Source organism: Schistosoma haematobium, chromosome 2, assembly GCF_000699445.3.
Source record: "Schistosoma haematobium chromosome 2, whole genome shotgun sequence".
In the NCBI taxonomy this organism is placed as follows: Eukaryota; Metazoa; Platyhelminthes; class Trematoda; order Strigeidida; family Schistosomatidae; genus Schistosoma; species Schistosoma haematobium.
The window spans coordinates 22,177,911-22,191,303 of NC_067197.1; the positions used below are offsets into that span (position 1 = coordinate 22,177,911).

The 13,393-nt window shown below is 34.5% G+C and overlaps 2 protein-coding genes across 3 annotated transcripts in view; one reads left to right on the top strand and one right to left on the bottom strand.

Annotated features, from left to right (window-relative positions):
• Nucleotides 1–345: 345 nt before the first annotated feature.
• On the top strand, nt 346–10,049 carry POU2F3 (POU domain, class 2, transcription factor 3). Of its 2 annotated transcripts, XM_035730884.2 has the most exons (8): nt 346–552; nt 3,074–3,170; nt 3,208–3,316; nt 3,350–3,411; nt 4,956–5,133; nt 7,075–7,340; nt 8,790–8,885; nt 9,815–10,049. In XM_035730884.2, the coding sequence occupies exons 2-8, from the start codon at nt 3,078–3,080 to the stop codon at nt 9,962–9,964; spliced, it is 954 nt and encodes a 317-aa protein (XP_035585557.1). In that variant the 5' UTR covers nt 346–552; nt 3,074–3,077; the 3' UTR covers nt 9,965–10,049. The 2 variants fall into 2 exon arrangements, with proteins under 2 accessions (XP_035585557.1, XP_051067815.1); XM_051214633.1 differs by having other exon boundaries at nt 427–552; nt 3,208–3,411.
• A 482-nt stretch (nt 10,050–10,531) lies between these two features.
• MS3_00010782 (uncharacterized protein) overlaps nt 10,532–13,393 on the bottom strand; it is a gene marked incomplete at both ends in the record, with an annotated part of 69,499 nt that continues 66,637 nt past the window's right edge. The window contains 3 exons of the mRNA XM_051219182.1: nt 10,532–10,547; nt 11,950–12,118; nt 12,513–12,578. Coding sequence (XP_051067816.1) covers nt 10,532–10,547; nt 11,950–12,118; nt 12,513–12,578 — 251 coding nt within the window. The remainder of the gene's footprint in view (nt 10,548–11,949; nt 12,119–12,512; nt 12,579–13,393) is intronic.

Consider the following 13,393-nt stretch of genomic DNA (forward strand, 5'->3'; position numbering starts at 1 on the left):
TAGATGAGTCCACCAAAACATATGGTCAGCATCCAATGTTGAAAACTTACAGAGCTATTTATTTTGGGGATTTATTTACCGCTACACTGGTCTACCATATTCTGAACGACGAGTTTGGAACTAAGATGTTCTGTCTTTTCCACTAGTCTAGGCCTGATCACCTAGGAGGACATTCTCAAAACGTTCAAACACCGAGATTAAATCGTTCACTTCTGGAATTCTATTTTCTCTCACTGAGTAATGCATTAATGAAATTCTCTGCCACAACATGTAATGTCACCATTTTCTGTTGGCAAGTTCAAGGCGAGATTAGTTCTCTACGTTATTGCAAGGTGCAAGGGTTAACACAGTTGATTTACCTTCTCTCCAAAATACTGAAGACTGAAGGTTGTGGAGCACATAGAGCATTGAACGCAGAATGCACACATACAAGTTCGACGTTACTTACAACTTCTAACCTCGCACTATCAACTTGTTGTCCCCATTATCAGATTGTCTTAATCGCACGCTCGCGTTATTTATGATTGTTGTCAATTGATTTCCTTATCAAATGTAAGTGCATTCTCTGTACATAATGAGTCGTCAGCTCAATTTTTTCCTGTTATTTTCTCGGTGAGACTATAACTTATAGACGAACCAATCATATTTAAAGTAACAGGAGTTGGATTTTGGCGCAAAACTCACTTATTCATTTAGCTAGATAGCATTTTGGCATTCTAGCTGGTGTTTATAACACTCCTCCAACACAAGAAACCTTCAGGCTAAACGTAAGCCTACACAAGGCTGAACAGTACACTTCTAGCAGGTGCACTGTCTTCGTTCTATTTTCAGAAAAGATATCATATTTGATGTTATCTATCTACGCGATGTATTGGAAGTTATATGTTTATATGGCTTACTAGACGAAATAAACGTGTTGGGTTTCTAGGGCTAAGCAACAGTGCGTTAACCTTACTCATTATTGTATATGCAGTTTTATTAGATTAAAAAGGATCTACTACATAGAGTTCTGCTCTGCATCACTTTACAAACATGAAACATGATTGATGAAGCAAGAGGAAATGCTTGGGTCCCAAGTGCTTCGGTACATACGGTATTCTAAGGGCACTAATTGTGTATGATGAGAATGTTATATGACCAATGCTAACCACCCGACCTTACTCCGTCCACTGTGCTCAACCACTTTTTAGAGCAGTCAGGTATAGTTCCGTGTGACTCGTCAATCACTACTTGTTTATTGGAAAGAATTATGCTTTGAGTGTGGCGAAAATGAAGAACTTGTTTAATATGCAACCCGGAATTGGTGATTCGTAAACATCCAAATAGGACTTCGAAACGACACGCTCTATAAAACTGGTCAGGTATAAGTTTAGGTTAAGAATATGTCGGCCAAGTATACAGTGTCTTTCAGACCCTACATTTCAAGTGTACTTTCTGTCACTTGACACTTCGTTTTTCTCTTTCCCTTAACATTAATTTGTTTGTTGTGCGGTAGAGTAGGATAGTGATGCAAATTAACATGCTACTATAGTTAACAAGGGATTTCGAAAATATCTAATAGGCTTTAAATGATGAAGTATTTTATTTATGTGGACTGAGTTACCATGTTCATCCTAATTTTTTAAGCTCTTGTCTCAATTTTATTAATTTTTCGTGTGTTTTTGGCTCCATTTCTGTTTGTTATTTGGTTCTTTCGATTGCAATGAATTTCATTTTGTCCTACATCAGCTGTAAAGTCGCAGCTTAAATATTGCCCGGATATAGTTTTACTCATTTGTATGTTATATTACTCTCGAACGTCAATAATGCTCCTCTAGGTTTGTCAACCATCCTCTTTTGAAGGTATTTATGAGTAACAGATCAGATTCAGCCTCTTATTATCCATAATTCTTAGGCCCTTCAATGTATGTGGATGTCTAGATACATTAATGTGTACAATATGGATTCACCTAATATTTTTCTGATGGTGGAATTCGGCTGTTGCTGAAGAGCGTCGTCTGGAATTCACGGTGTCGTCGATTTTGACTGCAACTATGACCTGTCTCTGCGCTTCACTACAAATTCTCACGAATCCCTTCAGTACTTGACACTAAAAAAGTACATACCGGCCAAACACGCATACATGATTTAGGTGGCTGTTCTGATTTTGTGTTTAGGCTTTTGTTTTGTACTAGCGGGAGTCTTGAATGCTCCGGTCAGGCGTCTAGGCACATAAGAGAGTCGTTTAGGTGGCCGATGGGGACTTGTTGGTAGCAGGACAGATAACGGGGACCGTCTACTGCAACTGTGCACACCAATCTCTTCGTTATTGTTCTCTCTTCTTTTAACGCTCCTTGCCTTCTTTCTTTTTCTTTGAATTCTCAATGTTTTGTGTGGCGCATATATATTGACGCACTGCTGTACAAATATTTATGTGTTCAAATAAACAAATATATTAGGGTTTTTCATATATAATGGTATCTCATTTGGCTAAATCCTTCATTCACTGACCGTATTGAAGCTGTGTTTTAATAACTCTCATTCGTGCCTAAATATTTTATCCCGTTTCCCTGTAATCGTTGTTACTTTTTATCTTATATATGGGATGTTGTGATGTGATTTCTTAAGCTTTCGGAGTTTAGTTTTGAAACTGTAGTTTGTGTATGCATCTTAGTAATTCTTCTGTGGAAATATACTGTGATTCATGTACGGCGTATAGATATGTTCAGTTGTGATCTGGATCGTAGTTAATACCTGATGCCTGGTAGTATTTTACGGTGAACATTCCCGTATTTCAGAACCATATTGTTCCACGGTTAACGCAAAATGCCTTTTTCCAGCTCGTTGAAACTGTTTTATTAGTACCACTGATTAAGTTCGGTATGAAACTAATGGGCCTCCTAGTACTCTGTGGTTGATTATGGGCTAGCTATTGAAAATAAGTATAGAATGGATCACAAAACAGATGTATTTTTAATCATTCCCTTCTTGACCAGTTGTATTTTATTGCTTATCAATTTTATCAGGTTTTGCATGCACTTCGTGTAACCTTTTAATGTTGCCTCTAGCTTGTTGACCCTTTTGGTTTTTATAGTGAAATGACATCTTTAAGTGACATATTGTTACCGTGGGATCACACAGAGCAACCGAACGACTTGTTTTTAACTTTCCGGAACTCTGACGACTGTATTGTATGTTTATTATCGTTGAGTACAGTTATTTCTCAAGGTTCATGTACCTATCGCAACATCGAATGTTAATAGCTTGAGGAGCAGCTCAGATTCAGTTATTTTGTCTGAACTGAATAAACAAATGGATGCAAGACTTGTGAGCAAAGGTATTGTTTCATCTATTTTCTAAATTTTCCCAGCTCAGGAATATGGCCCTTTATTGCTTCCGGGGTCAATATTTTATGTAGGCAGTAATCCTCGTGTGAGTTTCATTGTAATTGTTTCATACTGTTAACTTACTTGTCTAATTAGGTGTAGTTGTACTAGGAGCTTTCGTAGAAGTAGTTATGTTTTCATTTTACATATGACTTAAATAATGAAACTGTAATCGTATTTCCGTAACGTTCCTAAGAGTTTATTTTTATTTTATGTGGTTTCATTCAACTTTAGTTGATTCGCAACAACTTTCGTGTCTGGCCTTATATAGTTCTTATTTTAGTTTGCTCCGTGCGATCACTGATTTCGGCATGTATATCCTATCACTCAGTTTGTCAATCCACTCTCTCATGGGTCGTTCTTCGGAGCGTTACATGCTGCAAACACCTCACAAATTAAGGTTTACAAACCGTATTGTTTATTTTTTCGTTGCCATAAGGGAATTTCATCAACAAACGTAACCACATATGTGTCAAAGTCAATAATGGCAGTCAGAGAATCAAGGCGAGAACTATGCTACACCAAATATATAAGTTTCCACAAACACACATGCGTAGTGAGCACATTTAATGTGAAGACAGGCTATTGAGAAAAGCACGATTTTAATGATGGAGTCGGTAGTTTGTTACGAATACGTGTAAATACCTATAAATTTCACATACAACAACAAGCTGACATCCTAGACCTTATCACATAAAATGATTAACAGTAACATAAGTTACTGAATAGTAGTAAGTAGTATACTATAATATGCAGAAGGAAACGTAATGGGAAGAAATAAAAATGGGGAAAAAGAGGGACTAATGTAATCCGGTTATTAAAATATAACTTTCACTAATCTTCAGCCTCCAACTTGTAACTGTAGTGATATGGTCACTCTACTATCAATAGTTAGTTTATAACTTCAATTATTCTGTCTATTTTGTTAGAGGATGGCATGACTAGGATTTTTTGTAGTAAACGGAGAATGGATTTCTTTCCTTTGCTAAGCCGTATTTTATTTGTAGTGATAGAAAAATTCAAAAATTCACGTAGTAGATTTGTCTTTTGAGTATATGTGCGATTGGAACTCTAATGACCGTATTTGTTAAGTATAGATTATGCGCGGTTGTTATTTGAAGCCATTGTTTCTAGTAAATTCCAGAAGTGGTGACTTAATGGCTGAAAAATAGCTTTCAACATATGGATTAAAGGTTTGAACCTTTACTTGTTAAATGGATCATTTTATTGCTACATCTTGTATTAATAAGTTCTAATGCATAACCAGTAACTCAGGAGAATTGAATCAAACTTAAAAGACACGAAGAATTTCGTTTAGTGGTGTGTTGTAAACAGAACTAATACCACTGGTTTGCCAGACGAATGTATGACTTTGTATCGTGTATCTAGTCATATGCATATATAATTAATCAGCAAAATGTTTATAGTTTGTCCACCTGAGGCAATATTAATTTTTAAATGTTGTATTGGCTTGAAGGTATGCAAAAAGAAGTAAAATATGTCACAATGTATATTTTAAATGTTCCTCTACGTTTATTGAGAATCATAGCATGATCATATTCGTAGAAATTTGTTTACTGCTTTATTTAGCCTCGTAGGAAAGTCAATTTGTATCATGAATCCTATGAAATTAGTTATGGTCAAAGAGGAAATTATGAAGAAAATCTCCACACAACTGAAAATACTGTCATTTCAAATGGTGGACTTAATGACTTAGTTGAATTAGAAAAACTCTCTTCTACATTTACTGATAGGAGGATTGGAATGAGTAAGTTCCATTAGAATAAATATCTAAAACACAATTAAATTTTTGAAGTATTTTTCAAATAAATGTATCGGTCACTAAATGTCAACTTAGGGTAACAGTAAAATTCTATTATTTAAATCATCCAATACAAGGACGATACACCGTAGGGAAAACACCAGTGTCATTTAATTTGGTTTTAAAAATATGAAGGTGATTGTCCGTAAACTGGACTTATTTCCGGTGTTTGTCAACCATTGCCTTCGACTTATTGTGATCTACAGGAAACTAATTATCCCATAGAAATAAAGAAGCGTAGCAGGACTTCGGGTCGTAGAACACTGAAAACATTTATCACACTGAAAATCAGCGCGTCCAGGGCCGCAAAAGAAGTAATATATAGTTGTACTGAGACTCAAAATGAAAGTTAAATAAAACAAGTCATGATGCAGAAAAAAGCTATAACTAGTTATTTACACCAGGATAAATAATTAATATATTTGGAGTAGTTTGTTTGTCCTGAAATTGAGTTAAAACGTGAACCAGGACATCCACAATCCTTCTCATGGATGAGTGTTTCACTTGTTTAAAATTATATCTTGGTCTAGCTACCATTGCTCAGTGCTTCGGGATATCTCAGTTGTTTTATGCGTGGTGTAAGTTATTGGTTCAAGGAGGATATCAGATGCAGCCTACCTAGTTACAATACATATATGAGATATTTAGATTAGCAAGTTGGTAGCACTGGCAAGTTGTAGTGGTCAACTTGATTGTTCATCAATCTTATTGTCATCGCCGATTTGTGCACCAATATTATCACTCTGGATACTAATAAATATAATCGAACCCCAATTATAATTGTTTTGGAAATGAAGCAGTTTTTCTTCCTCTGAATAGTATTATTTATTTACTTGAACACATAAACATTGGTACAAGGGGGCACCAAACACATATGCGCCACACAGTAACAGTGAGGTGAGTAGTAGTTATCATTGATTTGTGTGAGGCCTGTAGTACTGAGCGGGTGCTCAAACCGGAGCACATGGTTTCTTTAGGAGGCCATACTCGGAGCCTTTAACCTAAAGGTCTAATCCATAATGCAGTGGAGCAACGTCAGGAGACGTAGTCCCATGGTAATCGGTGACCAACGACAGGTTCATACTCCATTTGTTCCTTCAGGATCCTGGAGCCCATGTACACCATTGGTTTGGAACCAGGGTTCACCAAATGCCCTAGGTGGATCCTTCATATCCACCAACGCAACGAGGGAGCCGGACATTCGGTTGTCACCTCAATTTAGTGAGCAACACACCCGCCGCAAGAAGGCAGTGAGTAGGACTTTTCTGGCAGTGGCTGCATACCTGAGGCCATGTGAGAGCGTTTCGAGAGGGAGAGCGAACTCTCCTCACTCTCGGCCGTATAAGGGCATCTGGGGGCCTTAAGTGTAAAGTCTACAAGTAGACCTGTGCTGTGTAAAGATAAGTCTATCTCTGAGCGATGTTAGTTGTTGTAGCCGCTCTTTATAGTAGCTTTCTATGAGTGCTTTGTCCTGGACAACCATTAATACAAACTTTTCGATCGATGGGGTCCGTTACTATATTACATCGGAAAATGTGAAAAAAGTAAAGTACTGATAAGTGTCCTTTCTCCTTTGGGACTTGACAAGGAGTAAAAATTTGATTGCTCAATACCCAGTCAGTGCATTCTGGTTTTTCCGGGTTTATCTTATCTCTGAGGTCCATTCGGATGCATGCAGACTACTGATCGCATCATCTTGCTAAGCGCATTAGTTTTACTTTCTATACATTATAATCATTAATAATAAACAATACTTGGAGGATTACATTACCTTTAAACTAAGAAGTTCGAATGGCGTCTGGGAGCGAATCATGTTTCCTTTTCGTTTAAGACTAGGTTTAACGCTATTATTATGGTTAAATTACACAGGTATATCCATTTTTTTAGATCTTTCGCAAACTGATGTTGCAAATTCACTTGGAAAACTTTACGGAGTACATCGTAGTGTATCCATGATATCACGCTTCGAAAGAATGGATCTTAGTTTAAGCAATTACTTGAAAGTTTATCCGATTATTCTAAGATGGTTGAAGGATAGTGAAACTGCTGATGGTCGCGATAAAATTATTCGAGCTGTTGTTGATTTTCAGAATAATAATAATAATAGTAATAATAATAATGATACGAAATCACCAGTCAAAGAAAGTCCTCAGGTAACTGAATATTTTTCCTTAGAAATATAGCTGGCTTGTTAATTAGTTCGTACTTCGTTTAACGTGATTAGTGTTCTAGTCCTAAATGATTTGCTCTTGTTAGTATTCAAAACATTTATAAACAAAGTGTAGATGAGGTATTTAATTTAAATTGTTCATACCGCTATATTTTGCACTGTTTTTATCAGGCTAGTACGAATACGAACTAAAAAACCTTTTAATAGTATCCATCATTACTGAAAATGAGCATTCACGACGAAAAATCTCGCTAATGATTATCAAAGTCCTATTTCACAAATATGATTATCATTTAGTTTCACTACATGTTCCTTTGAAATCATAATGCTAACTACATGTTCTTAATGTAAAATAATGTTTCTGGTCATTAACTATGTTAAATAATCCTTACCCTTGCTAACCAGAAGTGTACAACTGACGCACCATTTAATATAAACTCAAACATAATTTTAATGATATTTTCAAGATCTAATTACTTCAAATTTTAAATACTCAGACTCTTTTACCTAAGAGACAGTTCTAAAATGAAGTGCTTGATATGACTAATACGCTGTTTATTGAGGGATTGGGGTATACTGCGACAATTTATTCTGAAAATAATTTGCTGTTGGCTGATTATCACATTTGGACGTTTTCCTAAGTAGAGCAGTGATCTAGTAAATGAAACACTCGACTTCCAAACATCAGGTTCAAACCCCACTACATTTCCTTTGGTTCGGAGAATTAGGTAGTGTTACTAGTCCCCACATGAAAAATGTGAGTTAAAACCAAAAACATAAACTTGTACTTAGCAAACAAACTACAAGATCACATATATTCGGTACAGAACAGACCAGTGTATTTTTATAATTTACTAGTCCTATTCACTTCACAAGCGTGCTTGCTCAGCACTTTGTCAAAGGTCATTACTAAAAAGTAATAAGATTTTATCTCACTCAGTTATAAACAACATGCGACCTAGCATTAATGCATATTGCAACATACTGCCAGTCACACCGGCACAATCAGAGAACATCAGTAAAATGATAAGCGAATGATGGAAACTAATACCACACTCAATGCTAAGCTAACCGTGAAGTATCAAATTTGATAAAAGACTAAAAATGAGAAACGGAAAGTATGGAATAATACATCAACCGACATTACGTCCATTGGTTTTTTCTACAGAAATGTATAGATTCCACAAACAACTGCGATCGTAAATTTTAGTTAAATTTTCCGTAAATTGTAGTGACATAAGGCAAAATAACCACCTATTAATTTATTAGTTGTCTAGTAGTAGACAAATAAGTCAAAACTAGTTTATTGTTTCCTTTTACTTGTTGAAAGATTGGTTAATTTTAAGTATAGTAAAAATCAATTCCAAGTTCGTGAGTCGTTTTTCTCGCTACCATTTTCTATGTCAAATATTTTTAATTATCTGTGTTTTAGGCTGAAAGTCCCGTTTTTTCGAAATTCCCAAGACGACGACCGAGAACAATACTACCTGATTCTACAAGAAGGGAGTTGGAGCGAATCTATAGACAAGTTAGTGTTTGCACTTGGTCGTTGATTCGTTTCTCATAATTCTTATAATCCCCGCAACCGGATGGTAATTTACTGCTCCACAGTATATTTGTTTAGTTTGAACGTCTCAATTTCCTAAGACGTCGACTTGTTTGATCAAATAAGATAAAATTTTGGCAAGCTTTACTGACATTATAAGATGATCACTAAATTGTATTATTCGGGTGAAGTTATGGGCATAAATAATTATATCCTAGTCCTATTTTCAGAAGGAAAACCACCACTTACTATTGTTAAATATATCTCTGGATCAACCTCTGCTAACTTCTTTTATTTTGAGAATGCCGTGCTAATGTGTGATGAAGCAACCTAGGTCAAATCACACTTGGTATGAATAACTGAGTAAAATTTTCGACTCGTTAATTGATACCTATCAAGGCGATCACAAGATTACTCAAAGTTTGTCAACAATGGTAAAACCTTGCTAGAAACGATAACCGCAAGTTTCTTTTTTTGTAATTTACTTTTTTGCACGACTTTTGCCTTTTTGTGGTTGACTTCCGTCGCTTGTAGTTTGCTAAAGTTGCGTATGCATATTTTCGTTACTACATAATTTTGTTTTGTTCTGCGTCTTCTATTTCGAGTATAGAGTCTCTCCACAATTTATTTTCCTGTGTTAGCGGACATGTGATGAAGTGTTATGTGCCAGCTTTTTGTTATCGATTTATACAGTAGAACCGGAGTTACTAGAGTAGATCGATCGTTCCTAATTCTGAAAGTACTGTAGGCCCTTACTGAACTTCAAATATCGAGACTGAAAATCTTACCACAGTTTATTTAACTTTGTAACCATTATTGTTACAATCAGTCAGCAACGTGTTATTTTTCAGTCTTGATAGAGAATCATGCTGTAACTTACAAAATTATGTTGCTGGTTTTTCTTTTGACAGAATAAAAAACTATCTGCACATGAATTGATAGAATTGGCTAAAGAATTAAATGTTGACAAAAAAATTATAAAAGTATGGTTCTACAATCGTCATACACGTAGTATTATTGATCGAAAAAGAAGATTGAAACGAGCCAAAAGGAAATGTTAACATCAAAAACAGAAGACCCAATGTGTTGTACAGAACATTTTTGTGATAATTAAAAAAAGATAAATCTTTTTCACTCCTATGATAATCTCTAGTTTTCCAATGACTATGCTTAAAGTATGAGATTGTTATATAAAGTAATATGTATTTTTTCAGCATAGATTTATGTTAAGCCTGCTCCACAGAACTAGGATAAGTAAGGATTATTTCACGATGGTATAATTAAATCCGTTTCACAAGCTTATGATGGACGGAACTTGACTACTCTAGATTTAGTCTCTTAATGCCTTCTACTGCTACTACTGTTGAAAAGTATCTAATATCACTAACAAAATTGAATGGAAATGATTCGTCTTCACTGAATAAGGAAGAACGCAAAAACCAGAAAACCTGTCTTTTCTTTTAAATAAGAAGGCATTTTTAATCAACAAAACTGTACAATAATTTAGATGAAAACCAATTTGTTAACTGATAAAGTAAATTTACACTTTCATAAATAATTCAATGGTAACGTAATAAGAAAAATACAATAGCTGATTGATTAATTGGTCATTGAATAAAATTAGTATATCACCAGAAAGCACACCTGTATAACAAACATAACAATGAAATTTTCGTAAATATACTACTATGATTATGCACAGTATGGAACTACTTTAGACTATGTATATTGTATGGATTATAATTAATTAATGACAGATACCAGTTATAATGTTAATTGAAATGAAAAGCTACTTGACAACTCTTCATGCGTTTACTTGGCCGATCGATACTTATTCTGTATCGTTTATCACTAGATCCTTAGGAATATTTTCGAAATAAACAATATGATCAATTACACTTAGTTTTTATTGTGGTTGACATTCGAGTATTGTTCATCCATGTTAGTTATGAAAAATCTTAAGTTTAAATAATGAACTGATCGAAAAGGATTCCTTTACTGCGTGAATTGTTCGAAAACACTGAGTGTCATTTAGTGGGAGAAACACCATAATGAGAAGTTGAGTATTGCAACAACACTCATCTCTGAATGCTTTTCTTTTCAAACACAAAATAATTTCATTTTCATGTCTTTTACATCTGTCATTCGCATGAATGGAAATTCGTTTATAGTTACATTCCCACTAATGTCCAAACAATCTTCTTAAACACTGATAGTTATAACAATTAGCTTATATCCCTACTCCTTTACAGGATTTCCGTAGCAGCATTAAAACCATAGTAGGGATGGATTTCATGTTTGGAAAGCAGTAATAATAATAATATCGAAATTTCGATATGTCAGTAACGTAAGGGAAAGTTAATGATAACTTGAGCGTGAACAAGCAACGGGAATATAATCATGTGTATACTTATATATTATTTATTCATTTAAACACGCAAACATTAGTACAAAGGGGAACCAAAACGTGTATGCGCCACACAAATCATTGAATTTATTTTTGTGCAGAAATACTGTCCAGGTGTCTAAACCGATTCAGGTAGTTTTCTGAGGGGGTCACTCCCCAAGCCTTTCAACAAGATGCTTTACAAATAAGGCAGTGGAGCAACGTTAGGAAATGCAGTTCTATGCTAGCGGGTAACCAAAAATAAGTCCATACGCCATTTGTCCCATCGGGTTCATGGAGCTCATTAGTACTACTAGTTTGGGACCAGGGTTTTCCAATTCTACCAACCCAGTTTAAGCTCGAGACATTCGTTTTTCTTCCTCTCAATTTCGTAAACAACACCCTCACAGTGAGAAGGCAGTGAATAGGAGTACAACACCACAGTAAATATTACTAATACATTGATACGATTGCACCAGTGACTGAAATGTCAATAATGAAAACTCCTACCAGTTGTTAAAATAATCCTAGTCATTGCCAAAACAAACAACTGTCATTCTAATTGGTGAACTATACAGTCGCTCAAGGACGGATAGAACACTTTTATAGTGTCACCAATACTGCATTTAAAAACAAAATAAAACATAACTATCTACTTACCAGCCTATATACATTTGGCATAAATTTTGATTTGAAGTTGCTTCACGTATAAGGAAGTCTACTTGAGCAGAAACACTCATCATTTGATCTCTTTCAGTGCCAGTCAGTTTTTGCCTAATTCTTTCCATTACAGAACGTGCACGTACATTTCCTAAAGTAACAGGCTGAGCTGAAAAAAAATAGAGAAAATATTGTTTAAAAATAGTTCCATTATACTTTTAGATTCTGTTAAAAGAAATAATAAAAACAAAATACGCGTTCTAGGTATTTAAGGTTCTGATGTACAATTGCTGTATGAAGACGGTAATGATATGAACTATCTGTCTGAATCTTGATTTTTTTTAATGGTTCGCTTATTAGCTAAAAGCCGAATGACTAAACTGATAATTCGATCATTATTTTTTCCTTTTTGCAAAACTGACATTTTAGATAAATTTAATCAGTATTGACTTTTGGTGAAAAATTAGCTCTTTTAAAAAATTATCATATGAACAATTTCAAGACATACTAATGATGATCTCGATGAAAAAATTACTGATACCTGAGGTATGAAGTAAACTTACATTCTGAATCAATACATGAGTCTTCAGTGCTTGGAGGTTTTGCAGAAAATATAAACCCTTGTAGTCCTAAAAAAATCAATCATATCGACATTATTGTATAAATCATATTTGACAATAAACTTTAATATGATGAGGTTTATATTATAACTAGCATACAGATACAATAAGCATCAGGTATTATTTGATGTAAAGTAGTGATCATTGTATTTACGATCCGCCTGTTAATATAGAGCAAAACATACAGTAAATAAATTTGTTTATCAATAAGCTCTCCTACAAATTCTGTACACATTATTACTATTTCTTTTTTGTTGATATAATTCTGTTCATTCTGAGTTAGATTATGATTATTTATAGTGAAAAAATGTTTGAATACTGATAATATATAATGTGACCAAGTTATGACTGTTCATGAGATCGAATTATTGATATGAGCCTCCAACTAAACGGGTATCAGAAGATAAGGCAGTTTTAGAATATATTTTCTAATCTATTTAGTAAAACTCCGAAATGTAAAAAGAATATTTTGGGAGAAAACTATTAGAATTAAAGTCTAAAATATAACCATATTGGTTACCTGTCCATAAAAAATATGAAAATCATTTTTATCTATTTTAAAGTTATGATACGTTTTATATTCCTTGCTTGAAAATTAGTTATTCCATTTTTGGGATAATTTTATTTAGTTAGTTTAGGTTCAACACTACTGAACATAACTGTCAAATTGAATTCAACCTCTTACAACTTAAGAATGATGTTGGTGGAGTTGAGTTCCGTGAGCAGGGTGATTTAGCCGTTGAACTTGTATTGCCTTTATAGATAGAATCATCACTACAAACTTCACATAGAAATGAGCTGTTAGAACATCTTCACAAACAAAT

Bases quoted from the DNA above. Each gene is read 5' to 3' on its own strand.
- POU2F3 (XM_035730884.2), top strand. From the start codon at position 3,078: ATGACATCTTTAAGTGACATATTGTTACCGTGGGATCACACAGAGCAA. The intron at 3,412-4,955 runs GTGAGTTTCATT...TGCTTTATTTAG, and splicing joins ATGTAGGCAGTAATCCTCGT to CCTCGTAGGAAAGTCAATTT. The intron at 7,341-8,789 runs GTAACTGAATAT...TCTGTGTTTTAG, and splicing joins CAGTCAAAGAAAGTCCTCAG to GCTGAAAGTCCCGTTTTTTC.